Source organism: Dendrobium catenatum, unplaced genomic scaffold (genome assembly GCF_001605985.2).
Source record: "Dendrobium catenatum unplaced genomic scaffold, ASM160598v2 fragScaff_scaffold_171, whole genome shotgun sequence".
In the NCBI taxonomy this organism is placed as follows: domain Eukaryota; kingdom Viridiplantae; phylum Streptophyta; class Magnoliopsida; order Asparagales; family Orchidaceae; genus Dendrobium; species Dendrobium catenatum.
The window spans coordinates 154168-171563 of record NW_021318633.1 but is presented as its reverse complement, the minus strand read 5'-3'; the positions used below and the strand labels follow the sequence as shown (position 1 = coordinate 171563).

Below are 17396 nucleotides of genomic sequence, written 5' to 3'. Positions count from 1 at the left end.
GGATCCTTAATGACCTCATACAAAAATGAGGTCAACAGTTACCAAAGGAGATATTAAATTATACCATATAGCAACTTAAAACCAATTGGCTTACATTTTTACTAAACTAATGGCCTTTGACACATTCAGCATATTAAGGATCAGATTAGGTATGATTTACATAAATGCATGAACTTGATTATTACTAAACTCTAAACTTTATGTCTTCTGATCTTTCTTTTGTTTTTATTTTCTTATTTTTCTTTTGTTTCTAACATTTCTTTTATTTTTACGTAGATTGTTGATTTTTATTTATTTGCTATTATTTTTCATGTTTTTATTTTTTATGTCTTTGTCACTATTTAAATGATATTTTATGCCGTATTTTTATTTTTTTGAAAATTTTTAATCAATGATTGACATCCTTAAATCAGTTAAAGGGAGAAACATCATTAATTGTTTCCCTTCCTCTAACTCCTTTTAGTAGTGTACTTGTCTATTCTAAACAAAAGTCTATCTCAAATTAACAACTAGAATTTGCAATTTAGATTTTTTTCTATCTTCTTACAGTAATCTATCTTATATAAATAATGTTAAATTTGTTAAATAACTTTCAAGCTTTCTTAATCATGTTGTTTCATTTATCATATAAATTTAATTATACTTTGTGGTTTACTCCTCCTTATATTATAGTGTGAGTTTTTCTTCTCTAATATTTAGAAGATATTCTCATAATTGAGAGTATTTAAAATTTTTGAAAGGGCGCTAGCTTGCAAAAATGACAAGAGGCATTAAAATGAGTCCAAAAAGAAAAACTAAAAAGATGTACAATGATCGCCAAAAAAATTGAAAGATACACAAAGTATATAAAAAATTAAAAAATTTGTAAAGTGTGCTAATTAATTGACAAGAGGCACAAAATGAGCACACAAGAAAGTAATGCTTCCTTCTCTTTCAAACCTTTATATCTTAGAAGAATTCATGTGTCACTTGAAATTTTCAAAGACTTGATTTTGAAATTCATGATTATGACTAATTACTCTATTATATTATTCTATAAAATATTTTTCTAGGATGAATTTTTGAATGAATCACTTTTTCTTATCTGGTTACTTTTTTTAAGTTAGATCTTTATTTTTAAATGATGGTTTGCTCTATAAAAAGTCCAGGCTAGGATTAACAGGATCGATTATTCTACTATTTTTTAGATTTAAATGATGTTAACTCAATTTTTATAAATTTTTAATTCAATCACATGGAAAATTTATCATATTCTTTCATTAATAAAAAAAAACTTTATTTTTTCATTCTTTTGATTATTTTTAACATTTTTTATTATTTTATTTTAAATGTTCACTTGATTTTTATGTTTTGGAGCACCTTCTGAACACTTTCCTCCATTATCAAAATTTTCATTTTTTGATCACATCATCCTGGACGATATTACTATCGTCCTGGACGATATTCCTATTGTCCTAGACGATGTCATCACATTACTATTCATCATCATCTAATGGCTAATCTGACTCAATTATTTGATATTGTCTTGGATAATCCATATCATCCTAGACAATCTGATTGAATTATGTTTTAATTATTTATGATCATTCTAAACGATCCACATGTTTGTCTTGGACAATCCACGTGGCAAAAATGGCTAAAAGTTTTAAAATTGGATGGTATAATTCATTATTATTTATCGTCCTAGATAATCCACCTAATCATCTTTGACAATACATTTTATCAATGGTCATCCAGTATGACTCCTCTAGACAATCACTTGTGTCTAATCGTCCCGGATGATGTTTGATCATCCTGGACGATAGGACTGCTTTTTGACCAATCGTTCTGGACATCATAAATTCTCTTGATCATCTTGGACGATCCTGTGATTGTTCTGAATGATGTTCCTGATTCTTTATAAACATCTAATTTTAAACATTTTTCTTACCATCCAATCCTCTAATTCTTCTCTCCTTCTTACTTATACTCTCAATCCTTATCAATAATTGGTGGGAAATGGTTTAGGATGGTGACCGAAAGTTCCTTAAGGGTGTTTGTCGACCCTCAATTCACTAAGGCGGCTGACCGAGTCGCCTATCTTTGATACCAAACTATTGGGATAACACCTTCGAGGATTGTCAATCCTCGAACACTCACTTACCCTATACTGAATATGTTCACTCACACCTCTCTCACTTTCATTCTGACTCTTGCTTGCCTATTCAATTGTCAACTCCTCTATGAGTTCTTCACTAGTCTAAGGATCAATGTCGCTTATACTACCCTACAATCCTATATTCATAAACACACAGTAGAGATCACCTACCAGGATTGTCATGAACTCCAACTTTCTACTACTAGAGATAAGCTTCATACATTATCTTTAGATCCTTATTATAATTGGTGTCCTGTCAAACAACTACTAAGGAACATAAATGTCACCTACCATGATGGTGCCTCGAGCACCTTAGTGAAATATGCTAGGACAATTCAACATGTCCTTAAAACTTCAGTGATCCCAAGGCTGGTGATCATATCCAGATCACTCCCCTTCTCTCAATCACTACCTTCTACATAATGGCATATAACGAGTTCAATGCCATTGATCTTCTTTTTTGATATATTGAGTGCCTAACCAGTATTAGGGATTTAAGGCACAAAAAAAAATATAATCTTGTCTTAGGACACATCATAGCTTTTATGCTGGAAATCAAATACAACCATCAATATCCTGCCCCATCAAACTATTAACCTGCCTACTACACTAATAGCTTCTTTCATGTTTTTCACAGCACTTATCTCCATCCGGGGCATGAGGAGGCTGAGGGAGCCGAGAAGGAAGCTATTCCTGCACCTATTTTGATCTGACAATAGTCACAGCTGGATCAAGTGGTGGAGAGGTTTGACTAGTGGAGAGGTTTGACTAGTGGGAGGTCAGGTTTGACTCTTACATTGCTACACAAGAGCAGTAACATGAGGCAAATGTTGTTAGATTTGATGCATATGTGGCACACCAATAGTAGAAGCACGACCATAATATGGCTTAGTTTGGGGAGCAGTTTGCTTCCATTTCCAATTTCTTTTATCCACCACCACCACGTACTTCACTTGATCAAGGCCCCTCATACTTGTAGTCTATTTTGATGTTTTTTTTGTGATGTTTTATTATACTATTGTTAATTTCTATTTTATATTTTTTGCTTTATATTTCTTTTCTTTTTTCTCCTTTTTGTGATGTCAAAAGGGGGAGCAATATTAGTGTTAGTGTTATTGTTATTTCATTATATTATATTATTATATCATTTAGTGTTTGTACTCTTTTTATTGTATCACCTGCTTATTTTAGTAAAATTTGCACTATTTGATTCATATTATTCTACTTTACTTTATATTTCAGTCTTATTAATATGCTTGAGTTAAATTTCCTAAAAAATATTTATCATCGTCAAAAAGGGGGAGATTATTACAAACATGGATTCAAAAATTATAATTTTGATGATAACAAATATTTCTGACATTACTATTTTTTACTACTGTTACTACTACACATCTATTTTAGTTTCCTGCCTACTAACATTTCAAGTTTACAAGGTCAATTATAATTCAAGCCAGCTCAAGTTTAGGTAGATTAAGACTGAGTCAGTCTGCAAGTGTAATTCCAGTGGTTTTTCCTTTTCTTGAGTCAAATATAATAAGGTGGATCCTGATGCTACGTAACCTTGCACACACACACTCAGTGGGAGAAATTCTATAAGTTTAAGGGTTTTTTATTTTTGATCACAACGTATAGGGCGATCCCAAATCGTTCTAGATGATCAATTAAAAATTGAAACCCTAACTAGGGCTCCTAAGTTAAGACAACCAAATTAAGCAAATTGTCATAGATGATATTTACATTATATTGGACGATATGCTCAAATCAGAAAGAATCATCCACCAAATTCTTTAAGGTATGATATTATTTTAGAAATCATACAGGACGATCCCATATCATTTTGGATGATTCATTACAATCATGCCTAAATTAGTCAGGTGATTATGGAAAGTAATTAAGGTTTGATTGATCGATCATATCATCTTAGACGATCACAGGATCGTCGTGGATGATCAATTAGAAAAACCTTAGTTTTCTCTTGAATCACCTGGATGACCAGAAAAATTTGTTGGACGATATACCTATTTTTGAACTAATAGTACATGACGATCTAAGAATTATCTAGGACGATAAGCTATATTTCTTCATCATCCAATATGTATCTCCTGGACAACCAGAACAGTTTGTTGGACGATAATCATTGGTTTTGAACTAATCGTATAATACGATCCAAGAATCATCCGGGACAATAAGTTATATTTCTTCATCGTCCAACATATATCTTTTAGACGACCAGAATGATGTGCTGGATAATATGTATAAATTTGAACTAATCATACAAGATAATGTCCACATCATCCTGGATGATTTGAACAAATATTATGTTCTAATCATCCAACCCCTCAAACCGTCCAGGCTAAAAGGGCTGAAATACACTAATCATACATGATGATATCAATCATTCTAGACGATCTTTGACGGCAAGTTACAATTAGGGAAAATTTTAAGCCCTTCTTTATAAAATCTCTTGTTTATTGATATTGGGATCTTTTGCTATTTTCCTGACCTAAGAGAGCTTAGAGAAGGAGAGGGAGAGCTTGGGAGAGAGAGAGAGAGATAATCTTATGAGGGGGAGTTTGTGAGGTGTTCACAAAGTTGCTCCAAGAAAGGATTCAAGTCATCTTCTCCATTCATCATCCTTGGCTCCTTGGTGGCTCTAGGAAGGTCATCTTTAGCAATCAATCAAGGTTCTATGCCTACTTCAGGAGGAAGCAAAATGAGGTTGGGTTCTCTGTCTCACCGGGGTCAGTGGAAAGAAGTTTGTAAAGGCTTATCTGTCTTGCTGTGGGAGCAAAAGGAGAGTCATTGTATTTTAGTGCATACCCAGAGGAGATGCTCCGGGGAGTGGCCGTAGGTCAAGTTGACCGAACCACTATAAAATTTTGGTGTGTTACTTCTGCACTTTACTTTTCCGCATATTAATTTATGTGGATGATTGCGTTTATTTTAAAATATTTGAAAAGAATTTAAAAAGTTTTTACTTTACGTTTAAGAGTTTTAAAACTACAAATTCACTCCCCCCCCCTTCTCTTGGTTAGCCTCAGGCTAGTTCATAAGGGCTTAACAACCTTAACGAACTTTTAGCCCTTACGCCTTCCAATGTCAACATGAGAACATAATGTTTATATAGCACAAGAACATACTTGTATGCACCAAAATATGCCCTCATGCACTAGAAAATGTCCATAGGCACTAAAATATGCCCATAGGCATTATAACATAACTTCTTCCATCCATACCATATTTTCTTAGAATCACACATTTTAACCAATTAAACACAATTCGTTGCATTACGCTAATTAAAACATAAATAAAATTATCTCATAATTTCACAAAATGCTAAAACGGTATGCATCTAAATTGACTACCGTGCATAAATGTACTATTTTAGGATATAACTAAATTACAAGTGAATATGTAGAATATTATTTTAAGCCTTTAATTATAATATAACATTATTTTTCAGAGTTATGATTATTTTTTAATCAATTAAAATAGTGTAATTCCCAAAATCCCTAGTATAAAATTTAAAAAATGTAAATATTCATAATCATTCTTTGTAATATATAGAAAGTTAATCTATGAAAGTTTTGCAAATATAAAGTTATCTTTATTTTTTTATTATAGAAATATAAATTAAATTAGAAAGTTCTAAAAGTATCTATATTTTCTTAAAATTGAGATAGCCCAAATATAACATATCTCGATTCGAGCAATTTTCAAAATTGGGTCATCTGGAACGGATTGAAATCACTCGAAATAGACATTCTCTCTCTAGATGGTTTCTCTCTCTCTTGGTAGTTAGCCCTTAGGAGAAATAAAATGAATCAAATAATAGAAAATTATATTTTTAGTATTAAAATTCAGCCCATGGCAACGGTGCCCCGCAACATCCACCACAACCCTCCTTTTGGAGCTTACAAACTTGCCAGACTCACTTACACCTCAGGCTGCAAGTTCACCTAATAATTGTATTTTTAAGGCGAGGAGCTGGCAACTGACTTTGAATCAAAGGATTTGTAAGCAGCCCTCGTGACAAATTTATTATTATTTATTTTTTCTAACAGAGTCCATCCCTTTGACATTCCGCGTTTCCCTCCCAAAAACCCTAATCATCTCCAGCATTTCATTCCTGCCGCCGCTCGCCGGAGCAAACACCCAGTACAAAGAAGGAAAACAAAATGCATGCCTCCGCCTTCGTCCACCGGAATTATATCCACCATCCTCCCATTTTCTCCTCATGCCGCCGCGTCTGCTTTGCATCTCGCCTGAGATCCACCATCCGCATGTCCCTAAAGGAGGATGGCCCCTCAGTCGCCGTCGTTGGTGTCACTGGAGCTGTCGGCCAGGAATTCCTACAAGTGCTCTCCGACCGCGATTTTCCCTACCGAAGCATAAGCATGCTTGCCAGCAGGCGCTCTGCCGGTCATCATCTTAGCTTTGAGGGCCGGGAGTACGAGATCGAAGAATTAGTACCGGAGAGCTTCGATGATGTTGACATTGCACTCTTCAGCGCTGGCGGATCCGTCAGTCGCGATATGGCTCCTATTGCCGTCCAGCGCGGCGCGTTCGTTGTGGACAATAGTTCTGCTTTCCGGATGGATCCCAGAGTTCCTCTGGTTATTCCGGAGGTGAATCCGGATGCAATGGCGCATATTAGTCTTAGGAAGAGAGGAAAGGAGGGGGCGATAATTGCTAATCCGAATTGCTCGACGATTATCTGCCTGATGGCGGCAACACCACTTCATCGCCATGCAAAGGTATTTTCTGATTTTTTTTTTTTTAAACTTGATTTTATGGATCTTCTTTATTCATTATGACTAAAGGAGTTATCAGGTCGATGAATCGTTAGTAATAGATGCTCTGTACTTCGACAATATGAGGCAATTACATGGGTATTTCCCCCAAAAAAAAGGGAGTTTTACATACATACCACTTAATACTATTCTATTTACATATTTTGTACTTCGACAATATGAGGCAATTACATGGGTAACACTTACATATGGGCTATTTACAAAACAAACACCATACTGTCTTCATTTTTTGAATTCCCACCTAAATATTGACATTCACGTCAAAATTCTAACTCTTATTTTTCGTTTTTTTTTTTTCATATTCTCAACAGTTTGGTAGTGGCATGCGTAAATACATAGGTTGATTGTTAAAAATTTGTCATGGATGTTTGTTTTATAAATAGACAAGATTTGAATTTTACATCTATAATTACCCCTTATGTTTCTTTTTTTTTTCCCCGATGCTATGGCAGTTATTGGTTTATTGACATCGTAAATTTTGAGTTATTAGCTTCTCATACTATTATGAAAATTTTTGTTGGCTAACAAATTGTAATCTATAGTATCTGTCTTGATGGCTAAAAGAAATGAGGCTAAAATTAAAGGCTAGAATCAGCATTGATCATAGTAGATAGAGATACAACATTGCAAACTCTACAATCAATAGCACCAATCCAATAAAAAACATGTAAAAGATTACACTTGCCCCTAATTTCCCTTCCTAATGAATTTTTGTCACTCTCTTTTTCTCAATGGCCTCGCCTTTATTGCTTTAGCCTGGCCTCCTTTGATTGAATAATAGTTTGTCATATATACAAATACATAGAGACGTGTCACGAGCTACTAGTTTGCATTACAAAAATGCTATATTTTTTTTATTTTTAGACAGCACTGACATGAGTTTCTAACTCTTTTGGTTTATATGAGAGAAAGAGTCTTCTAGTAATTTTTTGTTTTCTTAAAACACAGTTGTCAGTTGAGTAATCAACCTGTAACATGAATCAAAACATATGTGCACATAGAGCTGGACAAGGTGGATTTGTGTCAAGCTTGAGCAACTCAAATTTGGTTCAAACTCGTCTTGAAATCAAAGTACATTTCATAGAACACAACGTAAGGCAAAAAAAATCAAAGACATGATATGACCCAAAAATGTTTACTTCCTATTCACATAAGGTAGATCGGTCTCAGGAAAAGCGGTCTATACTACATGTAAAACAATTAGTACCAACTATTCTCTTTGTCTTGCTCTATTCCTTCTTTTTAATATAAAATTTAGATATCATTTTCTTTTAACATATGAAAATAGTATTATACGATTTGGATCTTGTTTGTTAGCATCTGCTGTATTATATTGTGTGAATGAATTCATCAATACACTTATAAAATTGAAGGAGTATTTTGCAAGTTTGTTTCTCCTGAACATAAAACTATGTAGGCTCATTGTGCAGTGTATGATTGTTCTTCATCCATTTCACAGACAAAAGTGGAAGTGTGATAACTGATAAGTGAATTTGCCTTATTAATTTTAGTTTCTATTTTTTAAACTGTTGAATAGGATTAAAAATTTGAAGTACAGAATTGTTTATTAGTTTTCTGTTATTTGTCTCAGTTGCTTGTACAGAGCGTGGTCGTTAGCTTTGGTAGCCTTTTTTTTTGGGTCACCGAATGCTTGGAAATGCAAATAAGAATTGTTGGATTAGCTAGAGGCCGTTTGAACTTGAACTTGCTGTGTTATTTCTAATATGTAGCCTGTACCAGTTTCTGTTTTGATCCCACTTTTTTTTTAAGTGCCTGTCAAATATTTATATAGCATTTATATGTCCAATTACTCAATTTTATATAGTCATTTCAAATTTATCAATGAACTGTGTCAATTCTTTTCTCAGCCTTAGAACGAGCAGGGGTATAGCTTTAGTTCAGAGATGACAAATTACCCAAGTTCTTTCCTTTTAACTAGAAAGGTTATGTTGAACAGGTTAGGATGTACATATGGCTATTGAGCTTAAGCTATACAGATTGGGCTGAAATATGTACAATGAGTTTAAGCTGCATTGTTAGTTTTATATTTGCTGTAATATTTTCCTAGAAATGCAAATGATTTCTGGATGTATTGTTTTCTCCTATGATGCATAGACATGGACATGGCGACACGGATACGACATGACACGGACACGAGACACATCAGTTTTTGAAAATATAGGACACGGACACGGACACGGGTTTGACAATATATTATAGTTTTTTTATTTAAAAATAGTGTATAAAAATTAAATAAGTATAATTTTAAAAATAATTTGAAAATAATAAGTCATTTAACTAGAATTTGTGCTTAAAATTATTAGTATTAGGAGGTCGGGAGTCAGGCGTCGATGCCGTTTATCAGTCACTGAGAGAGGAGATGAAAATACCTTCATTGCCAAAAAAGAAATGAAAATGAGAATATTCGATGATTGAGTATTAAGTGCGGACTTTGATTTGGTGTTGTGGAAAGAAAATAAGAAATTTAGTTTAAATCCCGCCAAATACCATAAATTATATTTTTAAAAAAAATTCATAAAATATTTAAGATACGCGTGTCCAATTTGTATTTAATATTTTTTAATCGGACACATTTTCGGCGTGTCCAACACGTGTCGGAGGAGTGTCGAGCGAGTGTCGTGTCGGATACGATGTCGAACACTGCACACCTCTTTGAGGAGAAGTGTCAGTGCATCATAGGTTTTCTCTAATTTGTTGCCAACTTCTATTTTTAATTTTTTATTCATCCTTTATTTTAATACTAATCTACCGGCATTTTTTTTGCATCCATATAACATGTGTTCTAACCTTTTGCTTGAATACATTATTTTCAGATTATTAAAACCATGTTTACTCGCTTGAATATTATCATTATTCAGGATTTTGGTACTAATAAGTTCTTTTTTTATCTGTACTGCTTGTAGTAGGTGGTACGCATGGTGGTGAGCACATATCAAGCAGCCAGTGGTGCAGGTGCCGCTGCAATGGAAGAGCTTAAGCTGCAGACTCGTGAGGTGTTGATTTATTTGTTGAGCTTTGTTATGTTCTCCGTTGTACAAATTACCAAATTGGTCTCTATTGTTGGCTTATCAGGTATTGGATGGCAAGCAGCCCACTTGTAAAATATTTAAACAGCAGGTATTTATCATTTACTATGTCCTTAAATTAAACATGTGAAAATGATTAGTTCTGAATTTTTGAACTATACCCTCTTGTGCAGTATGCATTTAATCTATTCTCTCATAATGCACCAATTCTCTCAAATGGATACAATGAGGAGGAAATGAAGTTAGTGAAGGAAACAAGAAAAATATGGGTAAATTGATTTTTTCTAATTCTCTGTTTTTTTCTGTCTCTTTTTTATCTTTACTTGAGTTATCCAATGCATTCTATGATGCGTGTACGCAAACATGTTTTATTGTCACAACACGACGGACTTGATGACACCAAATTTTTTAAATGTTGACAGGACATTTTTAGTTCACTCATTTTTGTATTTAAAATTAGGTAAAAATGGTATCTAAGTAAATGGGAAGTTTCAGTAAAACGTTAAGTTGCAATGACATTATGAGGAAGTGATAAAGAGGAAGTATAAGAGTAAAATTTTTTAAATGTTGACAAGGCGTTCCTAGTTCACTCATATATATAAGTAGCTAAAAATGGTATCATGGTAAAGAGGAAGGTCTTTGAAAACATCAAATTACAATGACATAATGAGGAAGTGATAAAGAGGAAGTATAAGAGTAAAATCTCTTAAATGTTGTAGGACATTCCTAGTTTACTCAATTTTGTATATAAAAGTAGCTAAAAATGGTATCATGGTGAAGAGTAATATTTAGCAATATGCAAGTTACAATGACATTATGAGGATAAAGATGAAGCTATGTTGCACCGATACGGATACAACAACACGGATATGACATGATACAGATATGGGGAACGTCAATTCTTAAAAATACAGGATTACGGGTACGGCGCGGACACAACATTATAATTTATAAATCATACATAAAAATTAAGAAAGTAATCAAAGCATAATATTTGAAATTACTAAAAAATAAAATAAAAGTAACATCATTTGTAGCCTTGTAGCTTATAATATCAAAATAAAAGCAAGCATTAAATGTCTAGTACAACCACAAAAGCATAAACATAAATTGTCTAGCACATGAAGTTTCAACTATTCAATAGAAGGAATGATATGATTAGCTTCTTTAGTGATTTATCTTTAAACTTCTATATCATCTTCAATAAATATCATAGCTTCTAATTCATGCTCATCAAGTGAAAAATTAGCATTTTATAATATTCCCATATAATCAAGAGACTCAAATCCATCTCGGAAATGAGAAAACCTCACTCGCAGTCGTGGAAGTAAATATGATGCATCTTTTTTCGGATTTTTTTTTCAATTGACACGCATATCGGATATGCGTGTTCTTTTGAAATTAAATAGTATTTTAATTGGATACGGCTTTGTTGTATCCGACACATATCGGTGCTGTATCGGAGGCGTATCCGTGTATCAGTGTATTGGATACAATATGCCTTCATAAATAGATGTATCGGTGCAACATAGAGATGAAGTATAAGAGTGGGAATCTCTTAAGTGTAGTTTGATAAATAACCCAGTTAGAGTGGCAGAAATTTTTTTTCCCAAATTATGCTCAACAAAAGTTCATGTTATGTTCCAAGATAAGTCTTATGGGACACATAGTTTACATTCAAACTTATTATGCTTTTTAAATATTTCTTGCTGCAGGATGACTTGAGTGTGAAGGTGACAGCTACTTGCATAAGGGTTCCTGTCATGCGTGCACATGCTGAAAGTATTAATCTTCAGTTTGAAAAGTCAATGGACGAGGTAAAGGAACTTCCAAATTATGTTTTTGACTAGAAACGTCATTATTCAATTATGTTTACAATAAGAAATAATGTACAGAAGTAGATGCACACATTCATGGACCAGTGGACAGTCCTATGCTAATTAAGTGAATTTGAAATACTTTGTGTTTGATACACAGCCTACAAAACAACGGAATTTTCAAAATTCATCAATTTGATTTACTTTACATTAGTAATACGGCAAAGCCAAACTTCCCCCCAATATTATTAGAATATATGGTAGACTAGAACTAGAGATTGCCTAAAAGTTCATGACAGCACAACAAAGATTCATTAATTGCCTGTTAAATCATAAGGTACATATGATATACTATTCATTAATTTCCATGAGCCATACATAAGTTGAAATCAGCTTTTCGTTGATTGTAGGCTACTGCAAGGCAAATTCTTGAAGAAGCTGCTGGGTTGGTGGTTATAGATGACCGTAGTTCTAATCTTTTCCCCACGCCGCTTGAGGTCTTTCCTTTCCCTTCATCTTTTCAGAACATCATAAGAATCCAGATATCTTGATATAAATTGTGCCACGACATGCTTAACAATTATTACATTTATTTTAATGATGTACAATATTATGAATTCTTCATATACCTCACTAATCTTAAAACAAATCCATTGATTTTCTATCCCAATCGTCATACAAATTGTATGAGAAAATCTTTTTTCATAAGAATTGAAGAAATTTTTTATAAGGATATTTTTAATCTGATCTTTTAAAATTCTCAAATTTATTTTAATATGAGTGCAATACATCATCAATCCATTTTTATGTTGTACTAATTTCAAAGCAAATTTAAGAGTTTTAAATTTTTATGGACCATAAAAATTAGAAACCGGAAATGTATACAGCTATTTGTATTTTGATTTTGTTTGGGACAGTTTTTATGCTGGTTTCTAAAATAAATTTCTAGTATAAAAATTTCTTGAATTAAAAAAGCTGTTTTAGAAAGCAGCAAAAAAAACCGTCTCAAATGAAGCCTTATTCTCACTTAGCACATTATCGCAAATTTTTGGGGTGTCGTAGGTATCAAACAAGGATGATGTTGCAGTAGGTCGAATTCGGCAGGATTTGTCTCAAGAGGGCAACCATGGGTAAACATTCAAAAGTTGTTATTCTATCATCATCAACATCATTATTATTTTATCTCCATTCAATTTAACCTATGATAATGATTATAGGTTGGACATATTTGTCTGTGGAGATCAAATACGAAAAGGGGCAGCACTTAATGCTGTACAGATTGCAGAGAAACTGCTATGATCAGTATGTTGTTTCTCAAATTTCCTTTGATGACAATGCAAGGGAATGTAGTTCTATTTGCTTATTGTTGTAATTTGCATTATTATTATTATTATTATTTTTTTTTTTTTTTGGCTAGAAAATTTTGCTTCCTACAGTATATGTATTGTGTACCGGAATGCATTTATATTGTTTTTCTTAAGAGAATTATGTGAATTCAGTTTAATGTTTTTGTAATTAGATTATTTAGATCTCAGTTTTTAATAATAACACTTGTTTTTTTTTTTTTAAATATGTTTATTTAGTGTGGTTTATAATTGTTGTTATTTTTGTTTTTAAAAATATTAATATTCAAAGTAATTTTAAGATGTTTTTAGTTTTTCTTTTTTTTAACAATTATAACAATTGGTCATCATTGCCCAGTGCCCATTGCCTCATCGGGGACTGCAATGATCAATTTACCTGATATTTTTAAATTTCCGAATAAATTTTATCAACTTGGAGTTCGTTTGGAATATTTTTTTATAGGTTTTTTTTTATATTTTTTAGTAAAAAAAATTTTTGAAGTATAAATTTTTGTATTATAAAGTTATTTTTTAAATAAATAAAAAAGTTATCTCAAATGAAGTTGTAGTTGTAGATGCCCTTAGCTACTTGCACTCTATTGTAGATGCCCTTAGCTACTTTTAAATAATTCATCTATGATAAAAATTAATCATAAATTTAACATAAAATAATTAATTTTTTTATTTAGAGATGAGTCTTTAAATCAAAAAGTCGAGATGTCCAAGGTTTTCTTATAGTGTTTGATATTATGATTAAATTTATTATTTATTTTTTAAATAAGTAAACTTTCATTACTATTATTGATACGTCGTCATGAAATCATTTTGATCGGGCATGAATCTCGAGGCAAAAACCAACAATAAAATTTCAAAAATTAAATCCGGGAGCACTTGAACTCCGATTTCAGCGAGCTTACAGTCAAACTAAGCGCCTCAGAAATACGAACCTAACGACACCAAATTCAACTCAATCCGAGTCCAAATGAGTCTGAATCGAAGACTTGAAGTGATGTTGGAAGGTTCGAATCACAATTTAAGTTACCAAACGGTCTCCGATTTTAACGAGCTTATACTCGAATCAAACGACTCGACGAAACAAATCCAATGAGCCCAAGATCGCCGAATTCCAACATCACTAAAGCCTTCAAATGTCCAACGAACTATGCACGATCAAAGGATTCAACATCATCCGTCCATTCGACCACTCTCTATTCACCCCTGATCTCACACCTATTTACAAGCCATGCCACTCCAGAAAAACTATAAATAGTGCCCTCATTCTTCACAAGGGGACTGAAGTGAAAAGAGAGAGAAGCCAGAAGAAGAGGAGAATCAGCTCCTCCTCGACCACCGCCGGAGTTCTTCCCGCCGCCTGAATACGCCGGAATTCTGCCGGATATTCGGGAAATGCCGGTATTTTGCATAACTTTGCTTTAATTCAAGAGAAACTTAGTGTAATCTGATTATCCTAACTTGTGGGAGGAATCAACTTCTTGTAATTTATGCAACACTAGTGGAACTTTTCAACTAGGCGTAGCCCCGTGATTTTTTCCCTTTTCAGGATTTTTCACGTTAAAATCCTGGTGTTCACTTTCTTTTTCGTTTTTGTGCTGAATATTAGTACAACGCTCGTACAAAAATTTACAAACTCTACCGCCGCGTATATTATAGCCCGCAACAGTTTGGCGCCGTTTGTGGGAACTACTATCCCACAACTTCAAGTGTTGCTACAATGGTCAACAGACGTAACAGTCGCATCGTTGGAGCTTCCCACTCCAACTCCCACCAATCCAGAAATCAATCGGTGAATTACAAACGCCCAATGTCTGCCTCTTTTCATCCTGGGGGCAAAATGCTGCCGGAGAAGGAACTTTGGGACCTTCTTTAGAAGAAAGAATCCGAAAGACGGAAGAATCTCATAATAAAATTCTTCAACTCCTACGAGAGACTCGGCAACCGACACTACCACCAAGGGAGGAAGTGCTTCTCCCTCGAGATTCACCACGGGTTGAAGATGTTCAATTCGAGCATCTTCAAGCAGAAATCCATCTTCCACCCCCAAGAAGGCAGATACATCAGGATAACGAACTTGTTGATACAGCAAGTTCTACACATCCTTCGGGATCCGCCAAAATGAGGGAGAATTGTTGAAGGAGTATTTTCAGCGGTTTTCCATCGAGGCTCGACAGATTCCAGGAGTAGACCCTGAATTACTCAGAGGGGTCTTTCTTGGAGGTCTTCGTCTTGACCCCTTCTATTCAGCACTCATGAGCGACAGTGTTCATTTATATGTTGACCTGATTCATCGTGTAGAGGCGCAAATTTTTACAGATAAAGCTATAAATGCTCATAGGAAGCAGTTTGAGCAAATCAACGGGAAGCGCAAAGGTGCACCTAGGATGGACAATTCATTCTCACAACAGAAAAAGCAAAGACATAATGATCTACCTCCTAGGCCTCCATTACCGCGATGGGAACTCTGACAGGAGAATGAGTATATCCCACTCAACACATCTCGAGCAAATGTATTGATGGCCGTTCGAGATCAAGATACATTAAAATGGCCGAATCCTTTGAAGTCGAACACAAGAAATCTAGATCAGTTCTGTCACTTCCATCGTAGTCGTGGTCACACTACTGAAGCCTGTAAGCAACTCAATGATGAAATTGAAAGACTTATCCGTTAGGGCTATCTTCGATTATTTATTCAAGATTCATCTATCCGAGAGGAAGTTCGTCCCGCTGGGGGGCAAAATCAACAACAAAGACAATCATTGAATATTATTCAAATGGTTGGAGAGATTGAATGATCACGCACTTCCTGCATTTGTATTAGCAATACTAATTGTCTTGTTGTCTCTTTTATGTTGAGTAGGGTGTCACTTTGATATATTTAATATCTTCTTCCAAGTTAAATATTGTATTGTGCCCGTACGTATATCTTATGTGTTGAGTCATTGTAACTTGTATATTCCTAAGTCATACTAGGAAACTGTTGTACTGTCTTACATAATACAGTAATATGATGTTCATGTTGTTGTGATATTATTTTCTCTTATGAAAGATAAAAAATTTCTCTAACTCTTTCTCCGTGATTCGAGAAATATACAATCTATATTGTATCTCAATCACTTTATGATCAATCCCAGGGGGATTTGATCCGACCTCTTCCACACAGGTTAACGTCATCGAGCAGGGCTCTGACATACAACCTCGGATAGGTCTTACATCCTTGGTGGATTCTCTTGACCTCTTCCACACAGGTTAACGTCATCGAGCAGGGCTCTGACATACAACTTCGGATAGGTCTTACATTCTCGGTGGATTCTCTCGACCTCTTCCATACAGGTTAATGTCATCGAGTAGAGCTCTGACATATAACCTCGGATAGGTCTTGCATCTTTAGCATATTCACTTGGTCTCTTCCACACATGAATATAAAATTCTGGAAGACTAGAAAACCTCAAAGAGCATGAAAGGCACATTCAAAGCATACCTCAAAGAGGCGTGAAACAACTTAGTTTTATTTGGATGACGAGCTCATTTCAAATGAAAAACAAACATCTAGCTCATACAATAATCTCAACTTCATATATAATATCATTGGAGTTATATTACAAGATTGTACATCAAGCAACATGACATATTATAATTTGATCTTTATCAAGCCTCAACTCAGTTAGCACTATACGTGTGTTGCCAGACCACTAATATAACACACTGCTCCAGCCCCTTGACTCAGTGATATCTGTTGTCGGCACACTTCAGTTTGGATGCATATTGCATGGGCAAAATGCCACTGGACTCTTGCCATCATTTCGTCATTCGTCTGATATTTGCTGGTTATCCTTCACTTCATATCGGCCATCATCAGCTTCTCGCTCAACTGCTACTTGCAGCGCACCCTCGAACTCTCTCCTTCAGCTCTACACTCGATCGTTGACTGCTAACGGGCTTCAACTTGATCGTCCATCGCTGACAGACTTCGGCTCAAATGATGTTGAAAATTCTCCTTCTACACAATAGAGGGGCACTGAAGCTTGATAGGAAAATGTCGTCTATCTCTGACAGTGGAATGCCTCCAATGCAAGAAGAAAGAATAAAAGAAGAAGAAATCTCCAACCTCTGCGCGAGAAGAGGGGCGCTAGATTGAGTAGGGAAAATTTTCCACTAAAAAACAGCTGAAAACCTCTACTGTCAGAAAGCCAGAGGGGGGGGGGGGGGGGGGAAAAAAA

General features: G+C 34.4%; 1 protein-coding gene across 1 annotated transcript; it reads left to right on the top strand.

The window, feature by feature from the left end:
- The first annotated feature begins 6004 nt into the window (after positions 1-6004).
- On the top strand, positions 6005-13306 carry LOC110106358 (aspartate-semialdehyde dehydrogenase). Its single transcript, XM_028692857.1, has 9 exons — positions 6005-6156; positions 6260-6897; positions 9882-9968; positions 10048-10092; positions 10175-10270; positions 11717-11818; positions 12229-12315; positions 12881-12948; positions 13036-13306. The coding sequence occupies exons 2-9, from the start codon at positions 6319-6321 to the stop codon at positions 13115-13117; spliced, it is 1146 nt and encodes a 381-aa protein (XP_028548690.1). The 5' UTR covers positions 6005-6156; positions 6260-6318; the 3' UTR covers positions 13118-13306.
- Positions 13307-17396: the final 4090 nt, after the last annotated feature.